At 39.6% G+C, this 21,882-nt stretch overlaps 2 protein-coding genes across 2 annotated transcripts; both read right to left on the minus strand.

The window, feature by feature from the left end:
- Positions 1 to 155: 155 nt before the first annotated feature.
- Positions 156 to 7,523, minus strand: LOC115042081 (E3 ubiquitin-protein ligase RNF126). Its single transcript, XM_029500111.1, has 9 exons — positions 7,448 to 7,523; positions 5,970 to 6,028; positions 4,963 to 5,023; positions 4,183 to 4,418; positions 3,985 to 4,053; positions 3,783 to 3,852; positions 3,555 to 3,648; positions 2,703 to 2,818; positions 156 to 2,575 (listed from the first exon to the last, which is right to left on the minus strand). Exons 1-9 carry the CDS (start codon positions 7,520 to 7,522, stop codon positions 2,405 to 2,407), a joined length of 951 nt encoding a protein of 316 aa, XP_029355971.1. The 5' UTR covers position 7,523; the 3' UTR covers positions 156 to 2,404.
- A 7,504-nt stretch (positions 7,524 to 15,027) lies between these two features.
- On the minus strand, positions 15,028 to 19,557 carry fstl3 (follistatin-like 3 (secreted glycoprotein)). The gene is made up of 5 exons (XM_029499649.1): positions 19,370 to 19,557; positions 18,811 to 18,996; positions 16,803 to 17,018; positions 16,477 to 16,704; positions 15,028 to 16,373 (listed from the first exon to the last, which is right to left on the minus strand). The coding sequence occupies exons 1-5, from the start codon at positions 19,437 to 19,439 to the stop codon at positions 16,321 to 16,323; spliced, it is 753 nt and encodes a 250-aa protein (XP_029355509.1). The 5' UTR covers positions 19,440 to 19,557; the 3' UTR covers positions 15,028 to 16,320.
- Between the last annotated feature and the right edge of the window lie 2,325 nt (positions 19,558 to 21,882).

Below are 21,882 nucleotides of genomic sequence, written 5' to 3' on the forward strand. Positions count from 1 at the left end.
AATGGTGTGGAAAAATGTGTGAAACCACCAGTCAAATCTTGATCTTGGCCATACTTTTGAGCGCCTTAACTGGTATTGCATTTATTTATTTATTAAACATATTTAAGTTTTTTTTTTAACCATGATAAACAAAAAATAATTGACCAGAGGGTGAGAAGACATGAATTCATAATTTATCAGAGATGAGTCATTGCACTCACTCACCACACATTTTATCAACATATAAGTGCTCCAGAGTGACAGACAAGAGCATGGATCACAAATGAGATTTGTATAAAAGTAAACAAAAAAAAAAAAACCAAACAAATAAAACCCAGCATTTTATGACACCAATGGCATGCCAGTAAAAACATGGTGATGCCAGAAATTGTTCTTCAGTGTAGAGTAAGAGAGGGGAGAATTGCGGAAAATAAAACATATGACAGTTTCTTTGGAACCTATTTCAATAAGAGGACAGTGGGGGTCCCATTTAAATTCAGTTGTATTAAGATTACAACTTATTCCTACTATGACTGAGGAAATTTCCATTAGAGCATTGTGCATGAATGCTGATGCATTTTCCAAAAGTGCAGGTGCTGTTAACATGTTAAAATGTAGTTTTTTGCCATTTGTGTGCATTGAAAATTAGAAACCTCATAACTACAATCTTAAAGAGCTACAATGGTAACACCAGTTTTGTATGAAGTAACCAAGTATTTAAACCGCTCAAAAATATTCTGCATTAATATAACTGAGGGGCTGGAAGTTCTGTACTTGCACAAAGACAATAATATAGTGTGAATAGGGGATTGTAAATTGCATTAATAATTAAAAAATCCACTTGTCTTTGTGCTGGACCATTGGACAGAAGATCCATGAAAATATCCCCCAGATTACAGGAATTTGAATTTAAATCCCAGAGGAGAGCAGCGATACAATGTAGAGGGAATACACCCATATGGCTAAACAATAAAAGGAAGTTCAATTTATTTGTTTATGTTTAACAATTGTCTCATTAAAGGTATTAACATAAACAGTTCGCTATGATTACTGCATGCCCTTTGCAAGGCCTTTGAAATCTCAAAACTGCATTTTGCTTTGAAATGACTTCAAGCAATGTTTAGTTTGATGCTATTGTTCTCTGCTTGTTTGTTCCAAGAGCCTTCGGGTGATGCAATGGAAAACCGTGAGCAGCAAAGTTCGTAACTCAACTTTGTTCCAAAAAATATTGACTATTCGTTTTATTTTGCATTAGGCCAGTTATAATTAATAATATACTTTATTGATGGGCCTGTTTTTGAAAAAAAAAATCTGCTCATTTGAAGAAAACCGACTTAGCCTCAGTGACTGTTCATGCAAAGTCAAAACATTTTTTTTGCAGTTACTATTGGTCCTTACAACAAGACCCAATATTAACACAGCTGACCAATTTACAGCTTTGTCCTTCAAAGAATGCCATAAATACACACTAAGGATGCTTTACATGGATTTTGAGTGGTAGCACTCAAACATGTTTATTTTCATAATTTTTTTTTGTTTTTTTGTACATGATCATACTGCAAATCAATTGTTTTTCAACTGGCAACTTTAGAAAATATTAAATTTACATTTAAGTTAAAACCCACAAATGCACTGAAATGTGAAAAACTGATCAACCTTTTCGGCTCATTGATTTAAAAAAAATCCCTGCATGTGTAATTTTGTAATGATTATCCACTGTTCAAACAGCACAAACTTACTGCAATTTGACATTTTGCCTCAAGTGCACACAATATCTGTTTGGTATTATATGCTGTGGTGTTAAAACTGAAGGAGGATCTTAATTCCATAACATTTCCATGAATTATTGTCTTTTCAGAGAATTAAAATAATGAAATGCCCAAAGCATGAAAGAGTTTAAGTGCGCACAAAAACAGTGCACAACAGTGCACTTTTGGTCATTTTGTCTCTTAGATATGAATAGTATGTATGAATAAAAGGAATAACTGTACATTTCTTTTTGTTCAGGAAAGTTTAACTCATACAACTCTGATTTAAAAAAAAAAAAAACAAACCAAAAAAAAAAAAAAAAACTACAAAAAAAAAACAACAGTAACTGTCTTGTTGGCCAAAGTCTCAGCGGATTCCTTTGTATTCTCTTCCCTAAATGAGGTGATTCAGGCAGATCAGGCCTCTTGAAGTTTCCATGCTTCTCTACATCCTCTCTGACAGAAGCCGAAATGCAGGGCCTCAGCCCATTCTTTCTTCAGATTCCTGGTGAGGGTGGGAGCAACAGGATGGACCTCTTGTATCACTTACCCCTGAGTCAGGCTCGAATGCTTCTAGTGAGATGCGCTCAGGTGTCTACCTGAGGTCAGGGAGAGATGAAGTAAAGCAGCCTATGAGCTATAAATAGCTCATACGGCAATACAGACAAATGTATTTCCTAAGAGTTATCGGTGGAGTTCTCATTGCTGGTCGAAGATGAGGACTGAGGGGTAGAGGAGGATGACGATGATGAGGAGGAGGAGGTAAAGTTCATCCCTGATAGTTCTGGAGGGTTCATTGCTGTGTTCTGTCCACTTAAACTTTTCCTGCAAACTGGACAAGTGTCGTGCTGGAAACAAAGAGGCGTAAAGGCTGTGTTAGTCTTTTAGCTGTAGTTTCCATATTGCCCCAAAGTTTGAGAAAGAAACTGTTGAGTATGTATGTGGAATTATCATTAAATAGGAAGTGACTAATACCTGTTCCAGCCAGGGTACTATGCAATCATTGTGAAACATGTGATTGCATGGGAGCTGCCGCACATTTTCTCCAACACTGTAATCTTCTTTACACACCGGACATTCTAGCCCTGAAGCTGAAACAACAAAATCATATAAATGTAACATTTTCAATTTGAGCGGTCCAGTGAACTGTTGCATTACATCGTGAGTCATCAATGGAATGTAGCAAAGTAGCTTGTAATTTCTTTAATTGCCCAAATGTTCCTTTCAGGAATTATGAGGAGTCTAGATTTGAATTTATGATTTAGAGTCAATGTAAATGGGGGCTTTCTTGTAAATCATCTGACCTTTGGAAAAGAACCTATTATTTTTCACAGATGACATTTTCATACTGGATAGCAAACTTAAAATTAGCATGATGTTAATGTTGTGAAAATGCATATATTTTGAATTTAAAGAAAACTGTTTATCTCACAACTGCATTTGATCAAGACTGTTTTTGACTGACACCTTCTATTTAGTTTTTTTTGTGTGTAACATACAATTTTCTTATAAATGAATACTGATATTTTTATGAAAGAGTAGTGGTATGACAAAATAAATGTCAACCATTCACATGCTGGCCAAAAAACTAACTTGTTTGCTGCTGTACTTCTACTCTGACTTCCCTTCAGCTGAATGACATTTTGACAGTCAGCTCTAAAAAACCCCTGATTTGATCAGTACGTTGTATTACGAGGATAATTCCAAAAGCGCATACAAATGGTAACAAAATGGTACTTGCATTAATTTATACTGCAATGGAAAAAGAAAGACAGATAATATTCCCAACCTTCCTAACACAAATAACCACAGAGTAAAATTACTTACCAACATGCTCTTCTGTAATTTTTACTGTGGGAAGACTTTTAATTTTATCTCTATCAGCAGGTGGAGGGCCTGTGTTCTCAAACTGGTTTAATAACTAAAGACAAGCAAAGAAAAAACAAATAAAACAGTGGTATACATTATGAGTTGCATGTCCCTCTTCTACAGAATATGCAAAATAACTATAAATATCAACAAAAAAAGTACAGCAACCAGTTGAACCACAAGTACCTGTGTTATAATTGCATCTAGTCCATTAGCACCCCAAGCATAATCCATGGGATTTGAATGAAGAACACCCCTTTAAAGAACATAAAAGATGAACCAACCACAACTAAAGACAAGTATCTATGTTTACACACACATTAGTTTATTCTCTTTTTAATTTAGTCATTGCTTTGTTGTTCATTACAGTTGTGTTTGAGGAACTCACCATGGTCCAACACCAATATTTGGCATTGCAGTGGGTGCAATTATTCCATTGACTAGCTGCTGGATGATTCTACAAAACAGAAGACAGACATTGTGGAGGTAAAATATAGCTCCATCATATTAAAATGTTAAGCTATTGTGAAAGACACAAAAGATATCAGTCCCACAGGTCAATCCCACAAACCAGAGTATTTCTTACCCTTCCAAAGTGGGTACTCCCTCGTGCCTCCCTGCTTGTCGTCTTGAACCATGGCGACTCCTCGGTTGCCTGGCACCATATCGTTGCCGTGATGCCGTTTCCCTTTCTCTTCTGTTTTCAGCATCACGGTTGTCCTCTGTTCCCAGTCCAGCCCCGAAGTCAAAACTGTCATCAAATACACCCAGGGCGAACTGACCATATCCCGAAGGGAATGTAAACAAGTGCTGGTCTGTATTCTAAAAGACACATAAAAAAAAAAAAAGAGATCAACCTGAGTATTGCAATTTTGATAGTAGGAATCATTGTAGCTCAGTGATTTCACAGTACACCTTCATCCTAAGAGCAAGTAATTGTCATCAAGACAGCATAAGTGTTAGAGATTTGTTGGTCAAATTTGACCCCAAGGAACAGATCATAGAATGCCTGCTGACACATTATTTCCCTATTCAACACATAATTATTAAAAAAAGGAACATTGCATTGTTTTGTGTTTTACTTTAAAATATCTATTCAAAGCATTTACATAAAAACATATTTAGCTAAGAATAGCCGATTTAAATGGACAAATTAAAACCAGGCAAAATACACACAAGCTCATTACTGTAACAGACATGGCCTGTCGTTGACAAAGCAGAAGTGGTAACACTAAGATGACTTCTGCCATGCTTAGTACCAGATCTGAAAACATGTCAAAGTAACTATTTTAAGAACTGCTGACAACAATATGGGAGACAAGAGAGAGTGTTATGTGACAGAGAGACTAGGTAAAGAGTTAAAAACCTCAAATGACTGCTGGTTCTGGGGCCCGCTGGAGATGGTAGACACGGAGCCATTGTCAGCACTAAACAGGGAGCAGATTATGTGTAGATTTATTAATTTTATTTTACACCATGTGTCATAATTTACAGTATTGTAAACAACTACAGTTAACATGCTTTTCAGAGAGTTCTCCCAACAGATACGTTCAAAAATAAAAAAAAAATAAAAAAGACTGGGGTCCAGTCTCTGTGGAAGGGTCTGATTTCGTATCTTGTCTAGTCTGATCTGGTCTCTACTCTCTGCAGGGGTCTGGTGTCTGGCCTGGTCAAGTCTCTGGGGGTCCGGTGTCACGTCTGTTCTGGTCTGATTTGGTCTAGTCTAGTGTCTGGAGGGGTCTAGTCTCTGCAAGGGTCCAGTGTCTGGTCTAATCTCTGGAGGGGTGCTGTCACCAGTCTAGGTCCTGGGGAATCGCCATTTTTTGCTTGTAGCCCAGTCCATTACTCGTCACCAATTAACCAATTAACCTAGACATGTTCAGGTGCAAGGTTTGAAAAATGAGGAATCCATGTTTAACTGCACTATTTTTATTTATTTATTTATTTATTTTTATAAAGAGACACTTCAATTTTTGTTACTTAAGCAATATGTGATATTGCTTTTATGCAACAATTCCAACTAAGCATGGATAAATATTTCAAACTTGATAAATGTGAAAAAAACACTCTAATGTCTCCATTTGTCATTCTGTCTTGCAAAACAGACTGGAGTAGATCATGAGGATCCTTTGTCCACCTATAGATTGAAGCAGAAATCATTATGAATCAAATTGTTTTGAATCAAAAATCGATTTAGAATCGAATCATAGCCCCAAAAATCTGGATCGAATCGCAAGATAGTAAAACATTTTCAAAACTTTTATTTATACATTATTATACATCAAGTAAGACAAAATAATGTAGTAACAAATAAAGTAACTGTGAAATAAGCAGACTGTCCCTTTAAGGAGGTTAATTGTAGTCAATACACACCTTCTCTCTTCCAGCAGCTCCTCAATAAACCCTGACTCACATCTTGGACATGTATACTCCTGCAAACAAAAATAAACAACAGCTTAGCTGGACAGTGGTAAAAATGACATACGGATCTTCTGGAACTGTTTTATCTGCAACAACTTTCACTAAATATAGTCATTGCAAGCTTTGAGAAAGAAATGGTGAATTGTCCCACTAATTGAAATAGTGACATTTGCACACAATATTTCTTGGACTGCACATCACAGGTGATCACTCTTGGTCATTAAAAATTCAGAACAAATGGGCTCTGGAGAACACACACTGCTAACCAGCTTTTATTGGACCTGTCAAGTGTCGTGACCAGCTGTGTCACTATTTGGTACAAGTACTGTTGTTTGTATGCTTACAAGTCCCCGTAGGAAACACTGAGTACCGCTGACCTTTCAGGACATCTATATTTACAAAACAGCACCTCCAACATCCTAAAGCGACTTTCCAACCCCAAAGACATGTTAGCTATCACTGCTCACTGGCCTAGTTAGACATTATCTTCAGGGCACAGAGGGCAGGGCGAAAGATTGTTGTTAGGGAGTTAGACACTGACTCTGGTCCATTTTTTTTGTCGCACAAGTTTCTTGTGTTTACTCTAAATGCCACCATTAGCCCAAGCAGCCAAAACCTGCAACAGCCTTTTCCTCCAAGCTGTAAGTTGCACAGACCTAACAGCAATCCAGCATTTGGCTCACTCTTTGGCTTTAATATGAGAACATTTATCTATTTTTTAACCTCACAGAATTTGTAATCCTTCTACATAATTATATATTACTTAAATTTAGTTAGACTGTCGTGTGAGGTGTTAACACATTGCCAGCAACCTACAAAACAGCTTGAACTAGTAATGACAGATCATTCTGGCCTGTGACAGGCGGACTCTTCTGTACTTCCCTGAATGGCACAAAATAAAAGGACGCAGTGGCATTGTTCGTGCGGGGCCATTCACTTCAGTGAAATCTAGCACAGTTTGCGACGAGTCAACGCCACAAAAGATTGAGGCAGTCTAATGTTAACATCAAAACATTAATATAACAAAAGGCTGAACCTGGCAGTTAATGTTGGACGTGAACAAGCTTTTACATTTAAGGTTACTGCTAGTGAATACAGCTAATGGCTGCACAAATAAGCCTCATAAACCCACAAAGATTTGGATTTCGTTACATTTAGTTACAGGTTACGCAAGCAAGTATCGACACTCGTGTGCACATGCTTTTCGGCTGTGTTTACATAAAAACTGATCCAGCAGTTAGATAACACGCTAACTAACCCTGAGTAGCATTAGCGAGATAAGCGGCTGCTCGCAGTGGTCGGCTAACGCTGTTAGCTTACGAACAGTTGGCGGTGCCACCACAACGGTTTGTGCTGAAGTAACAACAACACTACGTTGTCATTAATTAGTCCAGACATGGCTGCCCTTGATTTCTGTCTGTGATACTTACGGGAAGCCGAGGACTAATCTCTGCGGAGCATCTGTGACAGAAGAACCGACTCGGCCATGGAGGTGCTTCAGCCATCTTTAGCCACTAAACTGGCAGAGAGAGGGGGAAACTACGGCGATTCGAGAAGGACAATATTCACCTCCTCGAAAATACGGAGACTTACTGCGATTTAAATTGGCTGCGCTGCATCACGGAGAATATTTACATGAAGTGTGTGTACATAATGGCTTGCAAAAAAAAAAGAAACAAAAACGACAATTTGAGATATAATTTGTACTATTCTTGACTAAGCTAAATGCGGGAAAAAAAATCAACAATTTTATGAGTTAAGAAATCAAAATAAAAAAGAAAATACAAATAAAAAAACCAATCCAAGACATATTGTTTCAATTTAAGTAATTAAAACTCGTCTTCATTTGTCCACTACTGACAATGATGTGCTTTATGAAATCTTGCCACATGGTGGCGCTTTTGCGTATCAAGTGTTGAGAGCGCCGGAGACATAATACACACTCCTGGTAAGTTTCCCATGGAATTGAGGAGATCTTTGCTCAGGTTATCATATCTTGCAAAGAAAAAAAAATCTTGGATTGTGTGCCTGTAACTCATGCTTGTACGCCAATTCAAAAGCCCGAGGGAGATGAAGAACTCAAGACCTGGATAAAGTCAATACCCCCAACAAATCTGTATCATGTATCACCACACTGTGTCTCCACTGAACTCGTGTCTTATTCTTGCAGGTTCAGCCTGTTCGCTCTGTTCACATTAAACTAGAGATGTGTTTTTGCAATCTGGCATCGCATTAGATTTATTTTGACACTTTACTTTTCCACTGGATTCCTGTCAACAGCCTCTCCAGCCCAACAGACATACTTAAAGTGTTTCGGGGTCACGTAGCATCTGTTTTTAAGCATTACATCTCATCAAAGGTGGATTTCTATTTTGTCCTTGATTATTTGACAAAAGTTGTTGCAAGCATTATATCAAATGTCAAACATGAGACCTAGAACAGCAAATAAGTATCCACTCACATGGGAAAGACATTGTCTCGTTTTATGTCACCACATCCAAGTTGTCATTGGCAGCTATCTGACCACACTGAGATAGCAGCAAAGGTCACAGAGATCACTTGGTTATATAAGATCTGGTGGGAATAATGATTGATTTTGTTTTGTTTTCGGGTCTGTTATGTACAAAGTTATAAATTAGAAATTTCTCAACAGGTATTTTTAATGTGATTACCATTACTTCAGATTGATGGCTATAAACATGTCACAATTCTGGAGTACCTCTAGTGCTTGGCACAACATGTAGAGATTAAGTAGGAGTTCCCATCCGACTGCCCTCCAGCCAATCACATCTCAAGGCATCTGGCCTGATTTTTATGCACAAATGTCCAGTTTCATGCTTTTGAGTGAGAGTGGCCCTGAACATAGCCAGCTCCTTTCGTGTTGAATTGGTTTACTGTTTTGAATGAAAAACATATGGCTGTGACTATACATCCACAGTGTATCATATATGAGTCATACAGCCAACTCACTGTTATATATGCTGCTCTACGGATGTGGTTTATATACACTGCTGCATTACTATTATACACAGCAATACTTGAAGTTACATGTGTAGCAAAACATCCGCTATTTTTTCTGACAAACATTGGCTTAATTTCCCAACCTGTGGAGGATAACATAATTAGTTACAATTAGACTGGATGTTTCCATGCAACAAAGCTTACAATGTAACCTAGTTAGGTCCTAATGTCCTGTCTAGGCCAGTGTTGTGTCTGATGAAGCCATGTGGGAGCAGGAAAGACGCAGCTGTCCCATGGGCTGAGATTAGAGAGGGTCTGATAGCACTGAGGTTTGCTATGTCTGCCTGGCTGAGGTAAGCTATTGTGTCTCTGTGCCCAGTGCGTCACCACCATAGCAGTCGAATGATCGTTGTAGCAATGCAATCTGGGGAGGGAGTGCCTGTGGGTCAGAGACAGGTCATGTGAGCAGCAGAAAACAACTCTGCCCAGAGGGAGCGAGCGTCCATATAATGCAGTTTTTGGATTTGAGATTGCTGCGGTGCATAAAAACAGCATCTGGCGGAGGTAACTGGATCTATTTCTTTCTGGAACTGTAATGAAACACCTTTTAAACCGTGTATGTATGCAGATGCAAACTTATATTATAGAATAATTGCTGTTTTCTCTGACCACTTTTTACAGCTTACTTTCTATTACGCTCAAAGAGGCAATAAAGTTTTGCAGCCAAGGCAGCAGACAGATATGCTGCAAGGGACACTGTGGCTTTTGTCACACCATAGAGTTTTTCCAGACACTCCAGCCGGGATTGCCCCACACAGTCCCTGTGGGCCCCCGAATCACACTCACATACGCACATAAACACACACATAGACACACACTCAGCAATAACAGCCGCCTGCTGGAACTTCCTGGGCCTCTTAGTCATGCGTCACTTGTTTTCAGTCCCACCCATCGAAGACTCTGCCTCCTCCAGACACACTCTGTCTGACGCCATGTGTCACAAGATCGCCGCATCAGAAACACACACATGCACACACACCGTAAGATCCCTGGACAAACAGCGAGAAGGCTGTGAAGATCAACATCAGTGATGGACAAAGGTGTCTTTAAAAAAATAAACCAAACACATTCATGAACATGTATATCTTCCTATTGGAATCACAGCAGGCATCCGCTGTGTTCTGTCCTCTGTTCTTCTGCTCTGCTTGCGTTCTAGATCAAAATATATTGGTACATAAGTGATTGCGATTGCGTCAATAAGCAGCTAACAAAATATAGATGCAGCTAGAGGAACATGTGTGCACAATTAGTTGTCTGGTTAAAGGTGATTAAGCTTTCATTGTTGTAGTTGAGTGTTTGTGGTCACTCACTGCAGATGTTTCCGCAGTTCTGTTTGACTTTGTCTGTTTCACTGGCCGAATGTTTCATTATATCGTGGTGTTGAGTCTAAAGCATACGTCATCATTTGTGTTTACTTCATTTACAAGGGGATTTAGTGCTAAATATTTGTTCACTAGGCTAATCATGTTGCTTTAGAAATAACATATTCCACCACTTTGACCTACACTGAAATATCTTGTCTGTTATTGATTAGAGTGGTAAAAAAATTTTGCCAAATATCCACAATCCCCACTGAATGAAACCTGCCAATTGATTGACTTAATTTGGCATCCATTACCATCATTGTGTCAAGATTTGAATTCAGTTTTAATACTTTTATTAATTTGTGTTTACAACCAGATAACTTAAAAATAGTAGCATGATAAAATAATGTTGAACATGGCGATGACTATCACCATTAGACTGCTATCATGCTAACCTTAGCAGTGCAGGGCTTCTTGGCCTCACAAATACTAGCATGGCTGTTGACATGACTAAGACGTTCACATGAAAACAATGGAAATAAACCATAACTTGCCATTAGTCACAAAACCAAATGATACAATGCAATATTTACATAAAAATAAAACAGGAAAAGAAAATTACATGACACATATTAGAATATGTTGGAAAGACGAAATGTCACACCAACCACAAACCTGCGCAAAGGAGAGGAAGAACATGAAATAAAAAGCACAAAATCTATCGCATTCCAACAAGAAGTTCCCCAGCAGGTGGCTGAGTCTGAAATGAGGACAAAAGTAGAAAGTGAATATTTGTGTAAAAGACGACTGCGTATAAAACTCCCAACTGGAGTATCTGGAGTATTGTTTTTGGCATCGATGATGTATTTGTATATGTGTCAGTCTGTGTCTGCTTGTGGTTTTAGATATGTCTGTGTGGGTTTCCAGGGTGTGTTGACAGAAGAATTTTGTGGATGTACAGTAAAGTATGTGTGAGTATTTTCTCATGCAACTGTATCACGTTTCTAACACTGTGCATGAGTACAGTTACTCCTGTAACCTTAAAGTGACCATCAGTCTGTTTACGAGATGTGCAGCTCTGTAGTCTGGGGGAACAGATACCATATGGACCTCTTGAGTTTATTTGTGGTACGCTGTCCTACTTCAACAAGGAGAGGATCTCTTAACAGATGATTTAATTAAGTGTCCTAGTGGCTATTGTAGCTGTAGGAAAAACTGTATGAAACCTGAACCAAGAAAACTTTTCCCCATTGTCATCTTTGCTGAATTTGCAAGGCATACCTTCATGCATAACAGCAAATTAAATGCTGAACCAACTTTCCATAATAACCGACCAACTTTCCATGATAAACAAGCAGAAGCAGGTATTTTGGCCAAGGCTTATTAAAAAATGGTATTTATGTCTTGTTTTCAATGAAAGAACCACCTGAAGAGCTGCTGTGAAATTATGGTCATGGCCTGGTAATTTTCCAAGCCCCAAAACACACAATTGGACTCAATTTGAGTCATGTTTAAGGACTAAGTGCAGCACAATTATCACACTTCATCAACTTTTTTGATTTTACAGCTTGATATTTCAGTGTCAGCTCAAACCAGCGTTAATTCGATGACACAGCCAGTGCCAAGTTCAGGAGGAAAAGATCTCATATGGTTCTTGACTCAGACACATGTTTACGAAGACTTGACAATCCTCAAGAAACCGCTGATTGCACCGAAATATTAATTGAATGCCATAAAATGCCACAAAGTCAGTTAATTCCAGATTACAAATCGCAATTTGCAAAAAAATGTTCTTTTAAGTATATTTTAAAAGGCCTTACAGTAAGTTATATTCCCACACCATTTTAGTCCTGTTGAACTTGGAACATGTGGACTGGACCACACACAGAGCTCGCAGAGAAGCTGTCCCAGAGGTCACAAAGAGGAAGTGAAACAATGCACCACAAATAATTTGGGACAATTAGCATTTGCTTCCCAGCTGATTAACTGGTGATGGTCTGAGCCTAACCAGACCGCTGAAACACATCGCACTGTTGCAGTAAACCCAGTTGGGTCGTTGTTGTTGTTGAAAGTAAGTTTACTTGTCGTGAGCCCAAATGCCAACTTCACAGCCTCTTTGATAAATGAGATGTTTGTGTTGTTTCCAGCTACAGCTGATTGACATTTCTATCTTCATCTGACATTCAACCTGGAGTCTTCTGAAAGCACGAACTGATTGCTAGAGTTACAAATTAGCGTGGCAATAACAGAACTATGGTGCCAAGTAAAACCCACTAAACTAAAACCTTTTCTTCATAAGGTATCATAATTTTCACAAGATATACCAAACTCATGAAAACACCATTCATCTATGGCAACATTTGGGTCGAACTACGTTATACCTCAATAAAATATGCACGACATCACTGCAGATATGATATCACAAAAGCTTTTTCTCAGAAATCAATGAAACGTCATCTGCAACAGCACAAACAAGCGTGGAGTGCGGGCTCTTGTGTCAGTGCAATGATCATTTGTCAGAAGTTAAATGTCCTGCACATGTGGAAAAATAAAAGACCTGCTATGTAACAAAGTAAGTCTGAGATATAACATCTGAGGCAGATATATTCTGATGGAATGATGGATCTGATATCTATTACTTTCAGCTGTGGGACAGAACTGTTTACAATTCAGTGGCGCGATCCAGAGAGTGGGTGGTCTCCAAAAAAACTCCACAGCGCCTGGTTTCATCAGAGCATCATTTCACTTCTAAATGTTGGCTATTAACTTACTGGAAGTAGAATGGCAAGTTGGCGGAAATGATACCATGTGGACATAGTTGAAAAGCTTGGCATATTACAGTCCGATTACGCATCCCTTAATGTCAGCGTGGGCGTCACATTATAGCCCCGTGTGTTTGCAAGGATATAAACAGCACAGTCGGGGAGTGTGATGTAATGTGTGTGACTGATCCCATGAGTATTTCAGGTGAGCTCCATAGCTGGAGAGCCGCTGCCACATTCACCCCTTGTGCACTGAAACATACAGACAAACACACATGTAGGGCCATGTTACACAAAAGTAAGGCTCGCTGGTCACACCGCAAACCATCGCACATCGGAAAAAGTGGGAATTATGAAGTAAAGTGGTCCGAGAATTCCTCGGCTCTTGTGTTGAGTGTAATTAGAATAACTCTGAAATGGCTCATAGGTTTATTCTGTGGTCATGCCTTGGTGTGACAGAGGCACATCATATCCAACATCAGTCAGAAGACTGTGTGGTAATGACATACAGGTTTGTCTGCTGAAGATATTACACAGGCATAATGACAATAACAAATGGGATTTTATTTTTCTTGAACAACATGTTTCTATTGGGACAATTAGTCTGGGGATACATGCACCAAAGCTTCTGCCACATCCTACTTTCCACTCATGTATTTTACTAGAAGACAATTTCAACATATGCACCAAAAGCGTTGCAAATGCTTTATTTTAGCGGCTGCTGACTGCAGATTCCTGCGGCCTTGCGACTCTTTCAAGTATGTTGAGAGGTTTGGTGGGTTTATGTTTATGTTGTTGTGTCGCAGAAGAATTTACAGATGGTTCATTCTCATAAAGGTGTGGAATAGTGGGCGTAACATAACTGTTATGTAATGAGGTGTATATTTCTGTTAACTAATGTCAAAAATATAAAAAAAAAAAAATGATAGTGTTGCAAGAACATCCGCTGCCCAAGCAAGTCCAGGGGACCACACAGAGCTCATGTCTACACATCTGATGACAAAATCTGACCAGTACGTCTGTCTGGCAGTGCTGGCGTCAAACTTTCATAACAAATGTCTTGGGATCATATACTGGTTATGTATCATTTTATACAATGTAGAAGCAAAGAAAAAACAATAAAAGAGATATTTTTGTGTTATGTATGAAAACAGAAAAAACTCCTTCATTGGTATTGTTATTTGCCTCATTCAAACTAACAAAACATCCAATTCCATTCCCAGTGTAATAAAAGGGTACTTGGACAGGAATATAAACATCTCCCTAAAGTTGAACCAGATGCTGGTGTATGGCCCAGCACAGGATTCAGTGATCGGGGAGAGAAAGACAGAAAAACAAGGGAGGTACTTTACACAGGAAAATGAGTCAGTGCCCAGGCTTCAGCACTTTGTAACAACCATTATTCAGGTTCTTCCTCCATCCCCGTAACCCGCTTCTGCCCAATCCAGGACACATCCTGAAGGAGCCAGAAGATAAAATCTGCCCCAGCCTGGATCTGATTCACTGCCATCTCTCAAATGGACCCTTCACAAGCCTGCTGGAGAGAAGAGTCTGCCACTGTACGCACACGGGAGGTGTCCAACTACTGCAGAGTGCCTGGCTCTCTGCTGGAATTTGACCCACCACCTTAAAGCACATGGAGCATGAAAAGCAAACTGTCCACTTCCCCTAAGTGTGCAAGTATGATCTTGTTTGGCGGGATGAGCTATGATGCTATGAAGCTATGATTAAAACAAATATCATAACATAACGGCGGACAGTTTTATCATTGTGTATGATGCATAGTTATAAAGTGTCATCCTTCATATTTCGATTGAGAAAATCAACATAGAAAGAACTGAAATATGATAAGGAAAACACATTGCTAATCAAACAGGGAGTCAAGTGTTACTCTTGTGAAAATTGCAAAAGGAAGAGGAGAAGTGACAAATATTAAACTTTATGTTGTTTTAAGGTAGAAGTACAAAAATACAAAAATATGTTGATGCCTTGATCATTCAAATTTCACAGTAGGTACACAGGTAGCTACACATAAGATTGTTATTTACAGGAGAGACATTAAAATGTTCCATAATACATCATAAAGATTATTCAAAGTATCCAGACATCTGCTTTGGGTTTAAGGATTAAAATTGATCACGTTGCCATTTGTATTACCATCTACCTGTTTTGCCAGTGTCATCGCTGGGCAGGCTGAAATTTCAGTGGATTCCCAGACAAATTGGATTTTCTTTTCAATCAGACAATGCTAATTACATTTATCTGTCTGTTCTTGAAAAGAAAAAATTACCAGTCAAAGCAGCAAAACAGCATGAGAATGATCTAGCATGACCTAAAAAGATGCATTTAAAAAACAAAGCCAAGTGCTCAACAGAGGAGGTATTGTAGAAGGCTTGGGGTTGTACCAACAGTCTTCTGAAACTACTACAAACACAACCAAACTGTTAATTTTAGTGATCAGCGGGTGGGCAAGAGTTTGGATCAGCATCCAGAGTAAACATGTGTGGGGGAGAGAACAGGAGAGAGACTATACAGGTTTGTTTAGGCTGAACCCCTTCCTCACCTCCCAGACAAAAGCTGAAGGAGATTCAGTACAGCTGTAGTTGTCCTGTTCTTGTTTGTGGTGGATCAAAAAACCACACTGGCAGGCTATAAAGTGGTATCAACTTTCCAAACAAATTAGCGTTGCTTTCCATGGGCTCAAGAGGGAAAACTGTTTGTTTGTGGGGAATGGAGACTGTAAAAAGTTGTAAAATGCTAAACCGCTATTATACATACACAATCAACAAAACACAATAAATACATTTTTGCATCAGCTTTCCCAAGGATATATAGAGTTGTTGCTAAGATAAAAACATAAATAGAGTTTGATACCTTCTCCAATAAATAGTAGTGGTAATCTATTTACAATATGCACACATCTCCCAAAAAGCTCATGAGATATTTCTATCATGAGACACATGCTTTCCTCTGCCTCTGCGCTCCAAACTAACACAAGATCAGCACAAATTGCTCACAGGGTTTTGTCGTGTTGTTGTATTCAACAGAGGTTTTCTATATTAAATGTATCGTCTTTCTGTGTACAAAAGGGAGAGGGGGTGATTGTCAAAAAAAGAAAAAAAAAAGAAAAGAGGTCATCACAGGGAGCTAGTGGTATGAAATTTGGAAACCATCTCATCTCTCGAACAGGTTTGGTCGTGTAAAGGAATTGTCCATCTAGACTGCATTTTCCTCGCTGCCTTCGAAGTCCTGAGCTTTCCGAGGGGGAGCTGCATGAAGGACAGACAGAGAGTCAAATTATACCACATCGTTGTTATTTACATTGTTCCAGACAAAAACAGGTCACAGAAAGAGGTGTCTTTGCAGTCTTACTGTTGCAGTGGCCGTAGTGGCGGACTCCTATGGAGCGGCCGAGGAAGCAGGTGGCCCGACGGAGGTGGCAGGCGCTGGGGTAGGTGATGTTGTCGTTGCCGCAGATTGGCTGCTCGGATGGCATGGGTATCGGGCAAGGTGTTGTGCGGCACATGACGCAGTGAGCGCTGTTGGTCTGGTCAGTCACGCAGGTGTGAGTTCCGGGACACACCACGTTGGAGCACGACTCTATCCAAAACGTGAAGAAAGAAAGGTCATTAGTGAAAGGGAGTTTTTTGGCTTCTGGGCAGAACGAACACAGTGTGGAAAGCCCACATCCTGCTTACTTTTGCACTCTCCCTGGTACATGACCTCCAGGTCTGGGTGTCCCATGCAGTGGGCCATCAGCAGAGCACACTCATCCCTATACGTCTTTCCATCACTGCCACACACAGCATGCTTTCGGGAAATGTGAGAGCAGTCGGGAGAGCACACACACTGAGGCCTTCCCATCTTCATCTTGCAAACCTTCCCCGGACTGCATTTGACTCCCTCGCATGTCTCTAAAAAAGCACAAACAGAGGGTTAATGTGTGTAATCTTACAACAAGGCATCAGTGTAATGTTACTGCAGCAACAAGTCAGCAGACATCAGGTGATGACGCAGGCATTTTCATACAAAACAAGCTTCATATCTGGGGTTGGCCCAGACCATAACACAATTTTCACCTCAAACAATATTTACAATAATCACATCTCTTTATTGACCGTTACACTCTGAGGTGCCTCGCCTGGTGGAATGCGAGCCTGGGATGTTTTCATAACAGATCTACATATACTGCTGCACACAGAATGGGCTAAACTTCCTGCAGAGCAATGGACGAGCTCGGAGGTAGACCGAGATCAAATAGCCGTCAAGAGAAGTTTACAGGCAGAGAAATAAGGAAGGCACTCCCTAATGTCAGAGTTCAGGAGGAGGTGTATTCCTATGCAGCGTAGGGTCAACATGGCACAGTGCATATGCTTCCTTTCAGGCCTTAGAGATGCTGCAGCTCTGAGCCAAAACCAAACTTATTTCTTTCCTCTAACGCCACTTCAATATCCTGTTTTCTGATTTTTTTGTACCCTCCTCATCTATCTGATTTTCTTCATCAGCAGCATTTTCTATGTATCTACACATGTTCTGTCTTTATCTCTGGTGATAAGGGGGCATCTGAAAAAAACAAAAAACAAAACAGCAGCCTCACAATGATGTTGGTGTTTGTCCTCTGAACTGACAAGCCTTTATTATGTGATATTCGTTGTGATACTGGCATTTTCCTCCCACTGAATTCCAAATGATCAAGATAGCGTTGCATATTATGAGTCCCAGACATGTGGCAGGCATTCATTTCAGCCTGTGGGAATGTTTTTTCTTATTTCATTAATGGAAGCAAACAGTGCTTCTTTTAAACTGTCTTTGGAAAAACTGTACACATAACGGAAGAAGTGGAACTGAAAGAAGAATGGAAGAAGGACAGAGGTCCTGATTCTGCCACCGTCAGCCTTCAACTGTTTGTTGAGTTGTTTTTATAAGGCCATAAACTGCCTTTGACTGCATCTCAGGTTATTTCAAATTTGAATACAGTCTTCATCTTGGATTAAGGTTAGGGTCTCGTTTCACTTCGACAGGACCTCAAAAACCCAGCCTTGTGGTTGGGTGTGTTTTCATAAAAATGCCAGTAGTTTTGTTTTTACTGGAAGTTATCAGCATTGGGGGAAAAATAAAATTAGAAAAAGAAAAAAAAAAAAAATCACATTTTGGCTCATGACTGCACAGTGCAAGTGCGCCTAAGGAAAGCAGAATTCATCTGCAAGTGAACCGGAATGAACCTTGCAGAGATTCCAGGGAAGGAAGCGTCTCTGGACAGCTGGGTGGAGTTATGTGGAACATTTCTCCTCGATCCACGTCTGCATTTTGTTAGAAAGCTGCATCAGGAACTCATTGTGTAAATATCTTGATTCACAAATGACGTGATCGAAATTAACTTTCACTTACTCTCCAAGAGTTATTTTGCGGCAAAGTTGGGCCAATTTATCAATTATGACCATGAAATCTTCTGTTTATGAATCTGCAAATGATATCTGAGCAGTCATTAAAACCAACCCCAGTACTTACCCGAAAAAATACAATCAGACAGTAGCAACCTGTGTCCAGATGAAAGCATTTTAGTGGTTTAACTTCTGGGTTATTTGTGATGACTAACGCTATGCCCTGCAGAGATAAATCAATGCCATGCACAACTAACAAATTCGTTCACCTTGAACTACTTTGCAGCTTGATCTCATTTGTTTATTTAAAACATTGTTTGTTTACCTTTGCATGGTTTACAAGAGACGATTCCCAGGAAACCCAGCAGGCTGACCTCATTCATGGGCAGGCTGGTGTTTGACCATGCTGTGTCCAGGCGGTCCCCAGCACAGCACTCCTCTCTGGTCACCCCTCTCATCAGCACCATGTCGCACTTCAGATCCTGACTCTGCTGCAGCCAACACATCCCAGCTGAAATAGTGAAGTAAATACACACTAAACTATTAAAATCAACATATATACACATAAAAAAATGTAGATTTGTAAAGCTGTCGATGGGACTTTGACTCAATACATAACATCAGACAGGCTAACAGGCTTTTTTTCTATTATATCTTGCATAGTGTTTCCACATGTAGTAAAATTGTACATACCTATTTTATGACCTTTTTAACCAAAAACTAAAAAACTTTTCAAAAAGCACCTTTTTTATTACGAATTGGTTCGGAGTGATCAACTGTTTTGTTCCAAAATAAAGTAAATACATTAGCATGAATTCTGGGGGAGAAAAGTAGTTCATTATGATTCATAATATCAAAAAAAAAAAAAAAAAAAGTCCACTCACCACTGGCTGGATTCCTCCCAATCTGATATACAGAGAGAATAAACCCAAAAACAAAAATCAAAAAGTTCATTGTAAACTCTGACTTGGTACCAAAACCTTGATCTGCAAATTTGTCTATGCAAATATAAGCAAGAAGAAGTGATGGTCCTCTGGCTTGCTCTAGCTCAGCTCTGGAAGTAGCCCTCCCTTATGTGAATCAATGTGTTGTGGATAAGTGATGTCGTTCCCCCTCTGTATAAATATTTAGCCCAGATGGAATTATGCTGCTGGGATGGGCGATCCTTTCAGCCAGTAATAAGCCAGGGCAGGACACAGTTTGACTCTGACTCAATTTCCAGAGTCGGGAAATGATCCATGCCCCCCAGCACCAGAGACTGGGCACTTATACGGCCTCATAAAACACTTTCACACCATTTTAGATTAATTAAAGGCTACTCAGGTCCTGCAAAGACTTATCGTGGGGTTTTTCATTATTATTTTAAACTTCTTCTTCTTCTTTATGCAGCTTTTTGAAATGACTGACTCAATCAAATTTACTCTATGCTTTGAAATAGTTGGGAAAATTCTTTATTGCAAAATAATCATCCAATGTGACTTCATAAGGGGCAGTTTGAGTCATTTTTTCTTTATTTTTATGGTGGGTCTCTGATGTTTTGCTCTGTATCCTCTGGTCTTCCTCTTTAATGTGGTATAGCTGAGAAGTATTTATTCTCCTTGGTATTCATATACTGTTTGATCATGGCGGATCTCTGTCTATAAGGGGATCTGTGGTTTTCAAAGGAAAAGTACCAGATAAAAACTACATACATATTTTTTAAATCTCATCACTGGTTTTGAACAATAATCTTTTGAAGTGATGTGAACTGGGGATCATGGCTTCATGTTCAATGCAGACAAAGGAAAGGACAACATCAGCAAAGTGGTTAACTTTGATAGTTTTTTCCACAGAGGTAATAAAGTGCTGAAAAATATCCACGGCCGAGTCATTTGCCTCTTCAGTGCTGTCCTACCTCAGTTTATTTACTGTCTGGACTCATCTATGAAGACTTTAGAGTTGCAGATACAATAATACTGAGAGATAACAGGAACAGGCTGCCTAGCCTTGAGAGATACATTAAGTTTGATTAAAAAAAACACACACACACACACACACACACACACACACACACACACACATCAAGAGCATTCACGTATGCAGCCTCACTTTTGACCAAAGACAGCAACAGCAAGCGTAACTGAAAGCGCTTAGGTAGTGTGGATCTATATATCTGATGGTTAGGGACAGGTATGTTTGCTTAACACCATTAAGTCTTTAAAAACATCAAATTAGAAATTTGAATTATCATTTTGTTCGATTAGGACATCTGCCCAGCTCATCTCTCTGGATGGACTCATTCACCCCCAACACTGAAAGGTACGCACTAATGCCAAAGTAATATGAGTCTGGCCATCTGCCTGTCACCGTTTTTTATGTTTCCTTTTGATCACTGGGGTGGAGGGGGTTGAGGGGGGTGAAGGTATCATATGCTGTATTATCTGAATCTTTATTAATGATGTTGTGTTCTTCGGGGGAGGTCCCAGGGGTACCGCAGGAATGCTGCCTGACCTAGGAGGGAAGGAAAGACGAAAAGGAGATGGCTGTGGGTGGCCTGCCTCTTCACTGGGTCTCTGCAGATCCACTCGGCCCCTCATATGGTTTGGATCACCACTGCCGAGCCTTACAAATGAATACAGCATGGCGGGGAACTTGGAGCGCCCTAATGTATGATCTATATTAGGGTGCAGCTTAGTACTGCCTATCCTACTGAAATATTGGTCTCTTTCAGGAGGCTGGAGTCTGTGGGTAGCATGAAATAGAGGAAGCCCGTGGTGGACTGTCTAATGTGAGATCGAGTGAGTGTATCTCTGTCAGGGCAGGTGAGGACCTCTGCCTCCTAATGTACATGTGGCTGCCACAGAAAAGACAAAAATACTACTGCCACCTAGTGAAAAAATGGAGCACACACAGCTGTGACAAGATTTCTTCAATGAATGGTTTGAATAAGCTCCTGAGTCCTGACCGCTGAGTTTTTTTTAATGTAAGTAGCCTTAAAATAATAAGCTTGCATGAGAATTATCATGAAACTTTGTACATAAAAATTTGGATAGCCCACATTAATTTAATATACTTTTCAGGAAGAGGTGAGCAAAAAATACTGAAAACACTGAAAAAGAAGACAGGTAGTTTTGTAACATATCAGCACACACACACACACACACACACACACACACACACACACACACAGTCTTGGATTTTGGTGGCCCGTCTCCAGGGGTGGACAGAAACGAGGTAAATTTACTTGAGTGCTGTACTTCAGGTACTTCGGTACTGTTTTTTCAGTATCTGTACTTTACTTGTGTATTAATTTTTGGGAAATACTTTTACTTTCATTTCACTACATTTGAAGGACAAATATTGTACTTTTGACTCCACTACATTTCTATTGATGCTCTCGTTGCTCATTGTTTTTAAA

Source organism: Echeneis naucrates, chromosome 4 (assembly GCF_900963305.1).
Source record: "Echeneis naucrates chromosome 4, fEcheNa1.1, whole genome shotgun sequence".
Classification (NCBI taxonomy): Eukaryota; Metazoa; Chordata; class Actinopteri; order Carangiformes; family Echeneidae; genus Echeneis; species Echeneis naucrates.

What these genes read in the sequence shown, in the direction of transcription:
- LOC115042081 (XM_029500111.1), bottom strand. Translation starts at nt 7,522, where the DNA reads ATGGCTGAAGCACCTCCATGGCCGAGTCGGTTCTTCTGTCACAGATGC. An exon ending in AGAACCAGCAGTCATTTGAG is followed by an intron (nt 4,419 to 4,962) that starts GTTTTTAACTCT and finishes TGTGTCTTTTAG; the next exon opens with AATACAGACCAGCACTTGTT. An exon ending in GGAGTACCCACTTTGGAAGG is followed by an intron (nt 4,054 to 4,182) that starts GTAAGAAATACT and finishes TCTGTTTTGTAG; the next exon opens with AATCATCCAGCAGCTAGTCA.
- fstl3 (XM_029499649.1), bottom strand. Translation starts at nt 19,439, where the DNA reads ATGAACTTTTTGATTTTTGTTTTTGGGTTTATTCTCTCTGTATATCAG. An exon ending in GTACCAGGGAGAGTGCAAAA is followed by an intron (nt 16,705 to 16,802) that starts GTAAGCAGGATG and finishes CGTTTTGGATAG; the next exon opens with AGTCGTGCTCCAACGTGGTG. An exon ending in CCACTACGGCCACTGCAACA is followed by an intron (nt 16,374 to 16,476) that starts GTAAGACTGCAA and finishes TCCTTCATGCAG; the next exon opens with CTCCCCCTCGGAAAGCTCAG.